This window comes from Coregonus lavaretus (genome assembly GCF_964263955.1).
Source record: "Coregonus lavaretus genome assembly, chromosome: 14".
NCBI classification, from domain to species: domain Eukaryota; kingdom Metazoa; phylum Chordata; class Actinopteri; order Salmoniformes; family Salmonidae; genus Coregonus; species Coregonus lavaretus.
This window is the reverse complement of record NC_140001.1, coordinates 6413809-6430393: the sequence shown is the minus strand read 5'-3', so window position 1 is coordinate 6430393 and position 16585 is coordinate 6413809. Positions and strand designations below refer to the sequence as shown.

The window sequence follows — 16585 nt, the reverse complement described above, 5'->3', positions numbered from 1 at the left end:
TAATTATACTTCAGTATACCATAGAAACATCTGAAAAAAAGATCTAAAAACACTGAAGCAGCAAACTTTGTGAAGACCAATACTTTTACAAAATTTTTGACCACGACTGTATAGGTCCTTCAGTTTCAGTCGAATGGGTTCCCTTACAACAACAAAAAACATGAACAAATCACGCAAACAAATCATGTGAAAAATGTCACATGTAAAAAAAAACGACATGTGGTTTTCGGACACGTGTGATGTTTCACATGAATTTATCACATGTGAACAAATCACATATGAAAAATGTGACATGGAAAAAACAGACACATGTTCATTTTTCACATGAGGTTTCCCAACGTTTCACATGATATTATAAACATGATATTATAAATTCCATGTGTGCTTTTGTAACTGGTGGGATTAGAAACCGGGTCTCCCCTAGGAGAAACCTACATCTGGACCGTTAGACCAATAGGGACAACACTAATTTTGAAGTCGCAGGTGGGGCTACCTCATCACGTGACCATGAGCAACCATGAGGACTCACGTCCACTACACTTTCACATGTGCATTTTCACATTTTAATGTCAACTAGGGCTGTCAAACGATAAAAAAATTGTAATTGAGTTATCGCAGGATTTACTGTGATTAATCATAATTAATCGCACATTTATAATTTGCTCAAATTGTGTTGTAATTTAAGATTTTTAATACAAAAAAAGCATTACAAGATTTACATTTTAGTCATTTAGCAGACGCTCTTATCTAGAGTGACTTACAGTAGTGAGTGCATATATTTTCATACTGGTCCCCTGTGAGAATCTAACCCACAACCACGGAGCGCTAGCTTCTCTGTTCTTTTCACTGGGCTTCTTCCAACAGTCACTGACCAACGCATGAAGAAGAGAGGCGTGAGCCTGCAGCAGTAACACTCCAAATGGATGGCTCAGAAATAAGAAAGCATTACTTTTTAACACACTTGAATTATTTTACTCAGGTAGGCTGTTACCTTTTTACAGAATGGCATTACAGAATTTGCAATTCCATTGCTACTGCAACATGTTAACACCACCTTTTCACATGTGAGGAAAATCACACTATTTCACCACCATGTTAACTTGCAATCCCACATGTGGGTTTTTCTTACATGTGAAGTGGCAAACGTGATTTTTACATGTGATTGTTTTCTTACATGTGAAACCACAAATGTCACATGTGCAACTGCAATTCACACGTGAGGTGAAAACATGTTTTTTCTTCTCAGGTGAAAAGGTGGTGTTAAAATATGAACTCTAAACTTAATACATTTGAAAATATGGGATCACGTGAAATGTAAACTTAACATGTGAAAACAGCTATTTCACATGTGAAACTGCAAAATTGACAGTGTTTTTTCGTATGTGTTGTTAGGGCAATCCATTTTTCTGCTTCATATAATAGATTACCTACACACTGACAAAAAACATGCAAATACACACAGACACACACACACACACACACATTTGACATGGTAGTGAGCGCTTTGGGAGTTGTCGTCCCGGTGACTGACAGCCTGAGGGGCCTATAAACAGAGGAGACAGACAGTGTCATTAAAGTGACAGTAAAATAAAAGTTGGCGAGTCCTACCTAGAGTTACGGAATGCATCAATCTCTCATTTTCCTCTATTAAAAACGGACTGCGTTGTTCTACAGACGAGCTACGTGGATCGGAGAGGTACACAAGCTCACAGGTGAAGAATGTGCTTGTGTCACTGACTGATCGTTCGACTCGAGGCTACCGGTGTGCATGACGTCACCCAATGCTTCATGTGGTCTAACAACATCGATTGGGTCAATTTTGAATTGAAATTGCAGTCAATTCAGGAAGTGATTGGAAAAAACGTTTGGAATCAATATTATCTGCTTTTCGATACACTGAGAAGTCATTGAAAATAAAAGCAAATTTTTTTTTTCAATTATTGAATTGGAATTTCAGTTTACTTCCTCAAATTGACACCAACCCTGGTACACAGTATTATTGTTGGTAGTAAGACTACAAGGGAATTGTTCTTGGACGTTTACAATGCAGATTACTATGGATGCCACTCAGCCCATGAAATGTTGCCTTTCCAGTCCCGAGACCTTGTGTCTGTAGACAGAGCAGAAAAAGCTTAATGATGATAAAAAGCTTTTCAAAAGGTTAACCTAAGGTCCATGTAGTAGTAAAGTGAACCCCGATGTCACTAAAGTACCGCCGTCATCTAGAGGAGACGAACAGAGAACAGCTTAAAGGGAAAGTACATCTTTAAATATTTGTTTCCTGACTTGAAAGCAGTCTAAGGACTGTCTGCAATCCACTCTTTGCTTTTGCTAAACTAGCCACTGCCAACTAATTTGTCTAATGTAATTTATACTGTATGTTGTATTGTGTATATATTCTACCAGTTGTATTACTACTATCTATTACTTCCATGTTATATTTTTGATTTCGGTTTGACTTTGACTTTGTCTCTGATATGTGACATTTGATTATTGATATTGATATTTGCACTGCACTGTTGAGGAGAGTTTGAAAGTTAGCATTTCACTGTACCATTTACACCTGCTGTATCTTGTGCCGAATACACTTTGGTTTGATCATGCTAATGTTAGGATTTTCAGACCAAAAACTAGTGCCTTCGGACAGTATTCAGACCCCTTGCCTTTTTCCACATTTTGTTACGTTACAGCCTTATTCTAAAATGGATTAAATAAAACAATTTCCTCAGCAATTTACACACAATACCACATAATGACAAAGCAAAAACAGGTTTTTGGAAATGTTTGCACATTTATTTAATATAAAAAACAGAAATACCTTATTTACATAAGTATTCAGACCCTTTGCTATGAGACTCCAAAATTGAGCTCAGGTGCATCCTGTTTCCATTGATCATCCTTGAGATGTTTCTACAACTTGATTGGAGTCCACCTGTGGTAAATTCAATTGATTGGACATCGAAGGAGGTCGAAGGAATTGTTCGTAGAGCTCAGAGACAGGATTGTGTCGAGGCACAGATCTGGGGAAGGGTACCAAAAAATATCTGCAGCATTGAAGGTCCCCAAGAACACAATGGCCTCCATCATTCTTAAATGAAAGAAGTTTGGAACCACCAAGACTCTTCCTAGAGTTGGCCGCCCAGCCAAAATGATCAATCGGGGGAGAAGGGCATTGGTCAGAGAGGTGACCAAGAACCCGATGGTCACTCTGACAGAGCTCTAGAGTTCCTCTGTGGAGATGGAAGAACCTTCCAGAAGGACAACCATCTCTGCAGCACTCCACCAATTAGGCCTTTATGGTAGAGTGGCCAGACGGAAGCCACTCCTCAGTAAAAGGCACGTGACAGCCCGCTATGAGTTTGCCAAAAGGCACCTAAAGACTCTCAGACCATGAGAAACAAGATTCTCTGGTCTGATGAAACCAAGATTGAACTCTTTGGCCTGAATGCCAAGCGTCACGTCTGGAGGAAACCTGGCACCATCCCTACGGTGAAGCATGGTGGTGGTAGCATCATGCTGTGGGGATGTTTTTCAGCAGCAGGGACTGGGAGACTAGTCAGGATCGAGGCAAAGATGAACGGAGCAAAGTACAGAGAGATCCTTGATGAAAACCTGCTCCACAGCGCTCAGGACCTCAGACTGGGGCAAAGGTTCACCTTCCAACAGGACAATGACCCTAAGCACACAGCCAAGACAACGCAGTAGTGGCTTCGGGACGAGTCTCTGAATGTCCTTGAGTGGCCCAGCCAGAGCCCGGACTTGAACCTGATCGAACATCTTTGGAGAGACCTGAAAATAGCTGTGCAGCAACGCTCCCCTCCAACCTGACAGCGCTTGAGAGGATCTGCTGAGAAGAATGGGAGAAACTTCCTATAACTTCCGTCATCAACTAAGTAAAATACATAGACCTAGCCGACAAATAAAAACAGTAGAAAATATCCTGATGAAAATGATGGTTCTTTCAATCACATTCATCTCTCTACTCTGCCTGTCTGCCTTCCTTTGTATCTGTCTGGACTTGAGCTACTGTACATTGTATCATGTCATCGCTGGGTACGGCCCGAAGCTGTCGCTAGGGAACTTGCAACATTGTATCATGTCATCGCTGGGTACGGCCCGAAGCTGTCGCTAGGGAACTTGCAACATTGTATCATGTCATCGCTGGGTACGGCCCGAAGCTGTCGCTAGGGAACTTGCAACATTGTATCATGTCATCGCTGGGTACGGCCCGAAGCTGTCGCTAGGGAACTTGCAACATTGTATCATGTCATCGCTGGGTACGGCCCGAAGCTGTCGCTAGGGAACTTGCAACATTGTATCATGTCATCGCTGGGTACGGCCCGAAGCTGTCGCTAGGGAACTTGCAACATTGTATCAACTAGCCTATTCCGGGCCCTCACAGTTCCCTGCGCCAGTGAGCTCAGGACAGAAAGCAGTTTTTTATGACGTTTCCACTGGATGTATGGGATCATCATATTTTGCTCTTTCACACTGATGCTTGGTTATTATCGAGGCCGGGAGTGGTCAAAAGATTTTTCAAATACTGAGGAACTATCAATCGCAATGGATGTAAAAAAATAAATTAAAAAAATACTTCCTTGACTTGTGTGAGGCGAAGAAAAAAGTAACTGTGAAGCTCAGCTTATTAGTGGTGTGCGTGGTGAGTTAAGACAATCAGAAATCAGACATTGCCAAATGGGTACTTTCTTACATACAGCAATGCATTCTGGACGCACCATATCTTTGTCACACCCCCCACCCTTTCTTCTAGATGCAACATTTAAAATTTTACTCAAGACACATTATCTTCAGACATATTTTAGACGCTTTTCACTGACAGCCGCAACTCAATCAGCTAGACCTACTGCCAGAAGCTCTACCCAAATTGCGGGCTTCCCAAATAAGCATAGGCCTACACACTTGTGATTTGAAACAATCCACAGCCATTTTTTAAAAAGAAGCTAATGATCCTGGTGAAGTATTTTGAATGTCTTTAGACAGGAGTAATTATATAATTTTGCCAAAACATCAATTTACTTTAGGGCAATCCATCAACTTTCCTTTCCAACTCGCTAGAGGCTGAAACCAGAGATCTGTATATAATGATGAGATGCTCATGTCTCCTCCCTGACAATGGGAGTCTTTTGTCCCAAAGGCGGGCAGGCAGGCGAGAAGCTTAGGACAGATTTTGGGGAGCGCTCTCGCTTCGCCTCTTCCTCTCTGCTGAAACTATATCACTGGAGAAAGCATCCTAGCGAGCGAAACAGCGCCCCTCAGTATGTATAGTCCATGTATCTGATGCTGTCTGGACAGAAATAGCATGACATGCTATACTCTTTTGGTCCAGACAGAATCAGATACATGGTCTATACATACTGAAGGGCGCTGTTTCGCTCGCTAGGATGCTTTAACTAAGATTGTTGTGCCTTTCTGTCGGCTCGCATCTCGGCCAAATAAATGATCAATATTTATATTTTATTTGGATGGGCAAGGAGGTACGGTAGGGCTGGCCAGGCCGCTAAAGGCCCTCCCATAACGCAGGCCCTGTGGGCCTTGGGGATTTACACAGAGCTGTTATATACTGCAGCCAGAAGTCTCCTTCACATGTTACTTGTTATAACACATTTTTATTTATCCCAGAGGAGCAATTAATTGTTACTTGAACTGTCTGTTATAAGCACATGTAACCATGATAAGATAGATGCAATTAATACGACTGGAAATAAGCGCTGGGTTATGACAAATTATAGGATGCTGTCACGTTGCATGCAGTCATGTGAAGAAGAAGAAGAAGAAGAAGAAGAAGAAGAAGAAGAAGAAGAAGAAGAAGAAGAAGAATCTATCTTGTCGGCTAGCTGTCTAACTAAGCCTATATTTATGTTTGTGTCACAACAGTGTTAGATCATTTATCATAGACTGCCAGCCGGTGTTGAGTTACGAAGGTTCAAGTCAAGTGTTACCGGAGGAGTCTCCTCAGGCTCCTCTTCGATGCCAAGAGAAGGTTTTATTAGCAACCAATCAGAGGTCAGAACCGGTCTGAGGTGGTCGGTCGGGCCTCCTCCCTCACTGCTGCCCACGTGGATGTGTGTCACTGTGTAAAACCCCAACACTCACCCATGACAACCCCGAGCCCAACCTTTACCCATGATACCCCCGACTCCACCCTCAAGCATGACACCCCCGAGCCCCAACCCTCACCCATGACACCCCCTGAGCCCCAACCCTCACCCCTGACACCCACTGAGCCCCAACCCTCACCCCTGACACCCACTGAGCCCCAACCCTCACCCCTGATGTCCCATAATACCCCCTGAGCCACACAGACACCCACACAGACACACATATACAGTACATTCATTCTACACACACATCACAACTGCTGCTACCAGACTCTTATCATGAATGCTAAATACTGCACAATTTATATACTTGACCCCCAATCCCCCTTCCCCAAAACACATGTAAATATTGGACTGTAAATTGTGCCTTCCAGTATTATACTGATGCTAAAATGTTTATTATATTCTACTGAGACATTTTACTTTAGGTTCGTATTCTTATCTTTCATTATTTCTTGTTGTTGTTGCATTGTCCAGAAGGAAGCTGGAAGGAAGCGTTTCATTGGACGGTGTATACATACTACTAATAAAACTTGAAACTTGAAAGGGGAAACTGCACCCCACAGCCTGTTGCACAGGTGGTGCACAGAACTACTAGGAACATAAAGTGCTTTCTCTAGTCAAACAACTATGGGGAAACATGATGTGCCTCTTTGTGTGTGGGGTGTTTTCATTGCCAAGATCTATATTATAGCAGAACCTTCTTTTTTATTAGATTGAAAACGAAGCATAATCAAGCTAAATGTGTTTGTGTTTAAGCCTTATCAGGACCTAGTATCTGTATCCTTGGGCTGTGTTTGTGTTGCTGTACTGTTCCACTGTGGGCTCAGTCACAACGGAGGCTTGTCAAGCAGCGCAATTATTCTCTACCAGTCTTTTCAGCAGGAGAGATGTGAACACTGATAACGGGACAGAAACTATGAGAGCAATTAACTCTGCAACACAAAAGCTTTTTCATCTGCGATCTGAGCGTTTGTGTGTGGTGTGTGTGGTGTATGTGTGGTGTATGTGTGGTGTGTGTGGTGTGTGTGTGGTGTATGTGTGGTGTGTGTGGTGTGTGTGGTGTGGGGTGTGTGTGTGGTGTGTGTGGTGTGTGTGGTGTGTGTGGTGTGTGGTGTGTGTGGTGTGTGTGGTGTGTGTGGTGTGTGGTGTGTGGTGTGTGTGGTGTGTGGTGTGTGTGGTGTGTGTGGTGTATGTGTGGTGTGTGTGGTGTGTGTGGTGTGTGTGGTGTGTGTGGTGTGTGGTGTGTGGTGTGTGTGGTGTGTGTGTGTGGTGTGTGTGGTGTGTGTGGTGTGTGTGGTGTGTGGTGTGTGTGGTGTGTGTGGTGTGTGTGGTGTGTGTGGTGTGTGTGGTGTGTGTGGTGTGTGGTGTGTGTGTGGTGTGTGTGGTGTGTGTGTGGTGTGTGTGGTGTGTGTGGTGTGTGTGGTGTGTGTGGTGTGTGTGGTGTGTGTGTGGAGGCAATCAAGCTGGAGTGCCTGTAAGAAGCAGCATGTGTTACCTCCTAAGCACCTCATCACACGCACACACACACACCACACACACCACACACACCACACACACCACACACCACACACACACACCGAGAGTGGGCAACGCCCATAAGGCACGGCCACTGCCATTTACCAGAACAAAACAAATAATGTAATTAAGGAGAATGGGTTTCTAATTGAACCCTCTTTGGGAACTAAGTCATTTCTCCCCATATTGGGCAGTAAACATATAGGATAATAGCAATACACAAAGACTGTTCTGTTGAAAGAGATGAAACATTTGACAACAGTGCCAATGAACACCTTATAGACACAATAACTCAAAAGGGAAAATAGAGTATGAACCAGGAAACATTGTTTCTATACTGAATGAAATACCTATTTTCTCCCTTTCCATCATTCTTTTCCAACTTTCCTTCCCAATAACCCTGATATCCTGGTCTTCCCATCCCCATGAATCTCTAAGCATATCTGTGACTGTTTTGTGTCCGTTGGAGACCATCTGACAGTCATTGGACGACGACGGGTTAATATACAGCAGAGCTCCATGTGTTTGTTATGGTCCCTTTCTGAACTAACTGACAAGAATTTGTCCTTTTTATTAGCCTTATCGAACAGAAATCCAGTAAAATCTTAATACGGGGATGGAAATATTATTAATTAGTGAATCGATTCGATTTCGCCAGCTGCCCCTAGCTGCCCGTAAAACTTTATGGAAGCTTGTGAATGTTAACGTGGCACAATGTTAATTGTGTTTTTGCAAAGGAGCAGCGTTTTGTCGCTCTCGTTTATCCGAGGCTCTGGCGCTCTAAATGTCACTCTCTCTCCTGCTCTCTGGCTCGCACAAACACACACACGCACACACACAAACGTTTTCTCTCTCCCGCCCTTCTCTCCCCGCCTCTCTCTCTCTCATCCATCCCTTCTCTCAGTGAGCTGAGATGAGGACAGGGTAATTCAGGGTAAAATGGCATAGTGAGATGGGAGCAGAGCGGCCTGACAGTTTAAAAGGCTCAGTGTTGTGGTTAGCAGCAGCACTGGTTCTGTGTGTGGAGACTAACAGTAGGTAACAATCCAATGGGTTTAGAGCCCATCTTGAACTAAGAGCTACCCAAGCAAAAGGACCACTGCAGTGATCGTGTTTTATTTGATTGCATGACTTCTCTCAGTCTAAAGATGGACGTTTTCCCAAAGTCGATAAACCTGAGGGTGACCAGCAAGACAGCAGAAATGGGAGAGGAACTGTTTCACATAGTGATACCACTTAGCACCATTAAAACCAATTTACATGCTTACATTTTCAGACGGTTGACATGACACACAAAGTCAGAAAAAAGTTATCGGTAGACGTCGCCAGTGCATTACTAATTCACTGTAAAGCCATCTTCAAACGTTATTCACTATCAATAGTCCTACATTCCATGGGGCAAGTCGAATTTTCACTTAGTCTCCCATTGGCTTCAATGCATGACTAAGTTAACATTTTAATTGGGGTTAAGTGAAAAAATAGGATTCGTCCCCATGAGAGTCCCAATTTCTCTATAAAATATTAGTAAGTATGATCATTGTGAGTGTGAAACAATCTGATATAGACTGATATAGCAGCAATGCTTTCTTATCTAAAACCAGTCAAAAAGCTGTGCCTCACATTAATCTAAGATTTAAAAAACACCTGACCACAACAAAAAAAAGAAGTAAAATGAATCTAAGAATATCTAAGAAGGTTTTTAATACGGTGCTTGTAAAAAAAGAATTGTCCGTGTTACAATCGTACTGTCTCACATCTGTCTGTTTGACCTTTTACCCCATGTCTCACATCTGCAGCCCATCTCCTCTCATCAGGCCTGCTTTCAAACCAGAGCCTTTGCTGGAAAATAACTAAAAAAGTGTCTCCTTTTCAAACACAAGGAGATACAGAAAGCGTTGTTGTAATTTTTAACGTCCTCTTCCTGTGATATCTGACCTGCCAACAAACCCAAATCAAAGACGCAAAAAAAATAAAAACCGGCCTTTCTGAGCGAGGCAGTAAAAACTAACAGTAACCGAAGAGAATATTGTTTTTTTTTTCCATTACACATGTTCACTCATTAAACTCCAGATGGAGTAGGGACCTATCCCTAGCTTTACTGCCAGGGAATGCCATGAAGCACAAAGCTAGCTCTGATAAGGCAACTTGGTGTTTAAATAGGATTTGAGGAAATCTACCCTTAAGTGGAGCAATAAAGGAGATGTGGAACATGTTTTCCCCCACAATGGCCATCCGATCACACAGATGTTAATGTTAATAATGGTTGTTAATGAAACTAATGAAACACGTATCACAGCATGTGTTTTCAATAGGTCGGGATCTACCCCTAAAGAACTGATGGCTCTCAGCTAGCCTAACGCTCAACCAGTTTTCTTTAAAACAAACTCTCGAACTGAAGAACAATTAAATTAGATCGGCACTTGGCAACGACATTTCCACCCTAATAAAATAATCGAGAAAAAAACGTCCACCATTTAACAGGGCCTCTAGCTGGCAGTGTTGGAATAGTATGACCAATGGAAAGACAGATGACCCACAACAGAAAATATGTGGCATGGGGTTTCATAAGTTCAATCATAAGTGGATCTATCTTTTCATTAGCTTAAAAAGAAATGTACAGTTAAAGTTTCATCTAGCCTATTATTCATATTCCTCTAAATCATTTGGTAAATGTAACTAATTGAAATGACTGGTCTGTCAGACTGTGGCCTTAAAGTAGAACATCTAACGAAATAATCAAGACATAACTTAGCCATCTCAGCCTTCAAGTGTCTTTCAAGACAATCCTTGAGAAGAACATTGAGTGTACAAAATATTAGGAGCACCTTCCCTTTCGCCCTCAGAACCATCTCAATCCGTCGCGGCATGGATTTTACAAGGTGTCGAAAGTGTTCCACAAGGATGCTGGCCCATGTTGACTCCAATGTTTCCCACAGTTGTGTCAAGTTATCTGGATGTCCTTTGGGTGGTTGACCATTAATGATACACATGGGAAACTGTTGAGCGTGAAAAACCCAGCAGCATTGCAGTTCTTGACACAAATTGGTGCGCCTGGCACCTACTACCATACCCCGTTCAAAGGCACTTAAATCTTTAATCTTGCCCATTCACCCTCTGAATGGCACACATACACAATCCATGTCTCAATTGTCTCAAGGCTTAAAGATCCTTCTTTAACCTGTCTCCTCCCCTTCATCTACACTGATTGAAGTGAATTTAACAGGTGACATCAATAAGGGATCATAGTTTTCACCTGGATTCACCTGGTCGGTCTATGTCATGGAAAGAGCAGGTGTTCTTAATGTTTTGTACAATCAGTGTATGTAACCCGATATGCAAAGTAGGGTCCAGAATTCGGAGTATAGAAAACAGGGGATCCAATCATTTTTGACCCCTATCTTTTTTAGATTTTTTTTATTACTGGTTAAACAGAATCGCTTTCTCTGAGCAATTTTATTAGTATAAAATAATATAATTTTTTATCATACAATACAGCTCAGTATTTGTATTATTTATTTTATACAGTCTTTTTTGCTAATCTTTATCAAGGCATCCAATAATTCCGGACCCCACTGTATTATACATGCTTACTGACTGACTTTCCCATGTGGAATCACACATACTGTATGTATAGAATTCCCTTGATGTCGAGGAGCATGACATTTACTCAAGTCTTATTTTAGGAACTGTCTCTTCCATCTCACAGATCATTGGCCAGGTTTTTGTTCGTGTTTATTTTTTACACATACATGTGTCCTTGAGTTATACGCTATGGTTATGGCATTACAAGTTTCTTTCGAGGCTGTTATTTTTCCCATCAGACCTAAAGCAAACCTCTTTAATCTTTCAGCGCTGAGACAGAACCAGAGGATACGCTCCCTAAGCCCAAAATTGCTCTGTCAACACAATTCATGCATGTGTTTTCTTTACTGTTGCTCCAGTCCCAATCTGAGTATGCATGTGTTTTCTTTACTGTTGCTCCAGTCCCAATCTGAGTATGCATGTGTTTTCTTTACTGTTGCTCCAGTCCCAATCTGAGTATGCATGTGTTTTCTTTACTGTTGCTCCAGTCCCAATCTGAGTATGCATGTGTTTTCTTTACTGTTGCTCCAGTCCCAATCTGAGTATGCATGTGTTTTCTTTACTGTTGCTCCAGTCCCAATCTGAGTATGCATGTGTTTTCTTTACTGTTGCTCCAGTCCCAATCTGAGTATGCATGTGTTTTCTTTACTGTTGCTCCAGTCCCAATCTGAGTATGCATGTGTTTTCTTTACTGTTGCTCCAGTCCCAATCTGAGTATGCATGTGTTTTCTTTACTGTTGCTCCAGTCCCAATCTGAGTATGCATGTGTTTTCTTTACTGTTGCTCCAGTCCCAATCTGAGTATGCATGTGTTTTCTTTACTGTTGCTCCAGTCCCAATCTGAGTATGCATGTGTTTTCTTTACTGTTGCTCCAGTCCCAATCTGAGTATGCATGTGTTTTCTTTACTGTTGCTCCAGTCCCAATCTGAGTATGCATGTGTTTTCTTTACTGTTGCTCCAGTCCCAATCTGAGTATGCATGTGTTTTCTTTACTGTTGCTCCAGTCCCAATCTGAGTATGCATGTGTTTTCTTTACTGTTGCTCCAGTCCCAATCTGAGTATGCATGTGTTTTCTTTACTGTTGCTCCAGTCCCAATCTGAGTATGCATGTGTTTTCTTTACTGTTGCTCCAGTCCCAATCTGAGTATGCATGTGTTTTCTTTACTGTTGCTCCAGTCCCAATCTGAGTATGCATGTGTTTTCTTTACTGTTGCTCCAGTCCCAATCTGAGTATGCATGTGTTTTCTTTACTGTTGCTCCAGTCCCAATCTGAGTATGCATGTGTTTTCTTTACTGTTGCTCCAGTCCCAATCTGAGTATGCATGTGTTTTCTTTACTGTTGCTCCAGTCCCAATCTGAGTATGCATGTGTTTTCTTTACTGTTGCTCCAGTCCCAATCTGAGTATGCATGTGTTTTCTTTACTGTTGCTCCAGTCCCAATCTGAGTATGCATGTGTTTTCTTTACTGTTGCTCCAGTCCCAATCTGAGTATGCATGTGTTTTCTTTACTGTTGCTCCAGTCCCAATCTGAGTATGCATGTGTTTTCTTTACTGTTGCTCCAGTCCCAATCTGAGTATGCATGTGTTTTCTTTACTGTTGCTCCAGTCCCAATCTGGGTATGCATGTGTTTTCTTTACTGTTGCTCCAGTCCCAATCTGAGTATGCATGTGTTTTCTTTACTGTTGCTCCAGTCCCAATCTGAGTATGCATGTGTTTTCCTCTCGTCCTGGCTATAGTCAACACCAAGTCAAATATGCAAACAGGCATAGTGATTTATGAATTCAAGCTTAATGAAATATTGCTGTCCCAGCTGGTCTGTTTAATTAGTGTCTGCTACCAAAGAAGATCCAACCCGGTTCACAGAACCTAATCCCGAAAAGATCACCCCTTGCAAAATTGTGATTCGTCAAAAGAATCAGTGACAGAACATCACGGCACCAAAACGAATTGATGCCCCTAGACACTGATCTTGGTTCAGTTTTGCATTTTCCCCACTAATGGTTAAGGTTAGGATTGGGGGGCAGGGAAGCTGATCCTGGATATGTAGCTAGGGGAAACTTCCTGCACCACAACAACAGCTCAGAGTAATAGGCCCATAAGCCATACTGTGATTGCTTTAGCAGATTCCCCTACAAAAGTTCAACTGGGCTCTATGAACCATTTATGTAATAATACCTACGCAAAATTCCACCCAGTCTGTATAAATGTTCTCTCTCTCTCTCTCTCTCTCTCTCTCTCTCTCTCTCTCTCTCTCTCTCTCTCTCTCTCTCTCTCTCTCTCTCTCTCTCTCTCTCTCTCTCTCTCTCTCTCTCTCTCTCTCTCTCTCTCTCTCATCCCCCCTGCCACACCTTTCCTGTCTGACCTCTCTTTGTGCCAGTGGACTGAGCTCAGACCAGACGATCTCATCACCAGCTAGAAGCTCTTTGCTCTCCTTACCATGTGATTGTGATGTCATTGATGAATCAATGGGATGAATCAATGGGATGAAATAGCATATTGGAAATACAGCGAGTGTGTCTGTTTGACTGTGTCTTACAGCCCTAGCCCCTAGCTAGCACGCACACAGGCAGAATGTTACCAGAACAACAGTGACCAAACAATTAAAACCACATGACCACAGACAAGAGACTGCAATACATTCAACTTCAGTGTACATCAGCATCCCCATATGGAGGAGACCAGAGAGCATTGCAACTTTGATTTGTTTCACTTTGTTCTATTTCAGGGAAGGAAACATACAGTGTGAGTCCACTTAAGATACATTTTTACAATAGCTGTGAACATCTGCCTGTGTGTGTGTGTGTGTGTGTGTGTGTGTGTGTGTGTGTGTGTGTGTGTGTGTGTGTGTGTGTGTGTGTGTGTGTGTATGGAGTCTGTGTTCTTATACCGATATGTAAATTAATGCACCACTGGGAGCACATGTGTTGTGACTTAGTTGTGCTGTTATGATGTGAGCGGCAGGTAGCCTAGTGGTTAAGAGCATTGGACCAGTAACCGAAAGGTCGCTGGTTCAAATCCCCGAGCTGACTAGGTGATACATCTGCCGATGTGCCCTTGAGCAAGGCACTTAATCTCAATTGCTCCTGTAAGTCGCTCTGGATAAGAGTGTCTGCTATAAAATAAATTCAAGGTGTGTGTGACCTTACACTGGCTAATTGTAAACCCAGCAAGCGGTTGGATATTTGCAGATGATAGTTTGTTAATATCTTGTAGATCATCTATAGGGGGACTATATCCAAATACAGTGTGACCCTCCGTGTTGCTGTATCAGTTCTTACCTTTGCAGGGTGAGGTTGAGGTTGCCAGTGCAGGCCTTGATCTTGTTCTGAGCTTCCAGATGGTTCATTCCATCAGTAGTGATGCCATCAATAGAAAGAAGCACATCGCCCACTGCGATACGTGCCTTGGCTGCCTTTCCCAGGTCCGTGAGCTGAAAAACACGACAACACACATTTGTTAGAGAGATCTGTTCATAATGTATACAGTATATTTTACAGAAACTAAGAGAGACATATAATCTAGCGGTGTAATTTAAATTGAAATTTTTCCTTCAACAATGTGTCATGTAAAGAGCCCTCTATTTATGTATTGCTCAGTTTACTAAAACTCTAGTTAAGTAAATGCCTTCTTATAATGGTCATTGCTGAAGAAAAGTTTGACATGAAATCACACTCCCAGAATATGATGAGGCTTATGGACAGATCATTTGTTTGCTTGTTCTGAACAACTAGAAGCCAGACACACACTTGTCAGACTCTGGTTATTATCACATGGATAATAAAATACAACAGATTTGAATTCTTCTGCATGGTTATATGATAAACCAGCATGCAAACAAAGTGAAATTATACCACTTAGATTCCGACAGAAAACTGACTAATTTGAAACAGCTTTTACAAACACAAAATAAGGGTTTTGGAGGACGTTAAATAACAGCACAGCCTTGTAAAATGGTGGGAATAAACGTTTCACAGCCACAAACACAATAGCATCACTCTGTTATTGAAGTCAATGCTGTTCGCCATATGGTTGATGAGCCATGTCATAACTGGGGTTACCACTTGAAAAAGGTTTCCCACTTGGCAGAAATGATTAGTTGGCATTGGCTGGTGAGACCAAACACACATATGGAAACATATTCCTGTCATAGTTACATCTTAAATTCAAACAGTGTTTTCCTTTTGCTCTTTCTGAGAAAGTCACTTTAACACAATTAAACAACGTTGCCGTTGAAAATTATGTATGTGGTAAAAAAACTAATTAATACACGTGCCAAGCCTTGATTCTGTTACTGTAAATGCACATCCGTGATTTAAGCAACACACAAAGAGACTACGTTTCGGGGTATACTGTACGCAAAAACGTTGTCCTGTACTGCTTGTAGCCTCATAGATCATGCTGTTGTCAGAGCAGTACGTTTAGTTTATTTATATGTATGACATCATGATATTCTGTGTTTTAATTATGTTGTGGGCTGTAAATGCCAAACGAATTTCCCAAGTGTGAGATAATAAAGGTGTTCTAATCAAATCTAGACATTCCCAACAGTTCATCCTCCTCAGTTTACATTTGCTCTTACACTCTGCTCAAACCAACTGACGACTCAGTAGTATCTCGTGACTGCCTAAACCCAGTCGCTGATGTGGTTATTTGTACCGAGAATAACTGCTGACTATCAGGGGCCAGATGTATAAAAAGTCAAAGTGCCGATCTAGGATCAGATCCCCCCTAGTCCATGTAATCATATTTGGTATGATTACACATACCAACTGATCCTAGATCAGTACTCCTATGCTGAGAAGCGTCATGAATACAGGCCCTGCTCTCCAGTCAACTTACTGTCCCTTTGACATGATATTTACAAATGGCTCATAGTGTAGCTGGAACATGAGAAAGGGCTGCGATAGGGACCTTCTCTTCTGGAAGAGGAGGAACATGAGAAAGGGCTACGATAGGGACCTTCTCTTCTGGAAGAGGAGGAACATGAGAAAGGGCTACGATAGGAACCTTCTCTTCTGGAAGAGGAGGAACATGAGAAAGGGCTACGATAGGGACCTTCTCTTCTGGAAGAGGAAGAACATGAGAAAGGGCTACGATAGGGACCTTCTCTTCTGGAAGAGAAGGAACATGAGAAAGGGCTACGATAGGGACCTTTTGCTTGGACAACACATCCTCATCAGAGTTCTGGAAGAGGAGGAACATGAGAAAGGGCTACGATAGGGACCGTTTGCTTGGACAACACATCCTCATCAGAGTTCTGGAAGAGGAGGAACATGAGAAAGGGCTACGATAGGGACCGTTTGCTTGGACAACACATCCTCATCAGAGTTCTGGCAGAGGAGGAAGTAATACAGGTGAAACCGTG

At 42.2% G+C, this 16585-nt stretch overlaps 1 protein-coding gene across 2 annotated transcripts in view; it reads right to left on the bottom strand.

The window, feature by feature from the left end:
- The window catches only part of pdlim5a (PDZ and LIM domain 5a), a 121274-nt gene that overhangs the window by 73512 nt on the left and 31177 nt on the right, over positions 1-16585 (bottom strand). For both annotated transcript variants that reach the window (XM_084176645.1, XM_084176646.1), the window contains exon 3: positions 14499-14650. In XM_084176645.1, coding sequence (XP_084032771.1) covers positions 14499-14650 — 152 coding nt within the window. The remainder of the gene's footprint in view (positions 1-14498; positions 14651-16585) is intronic.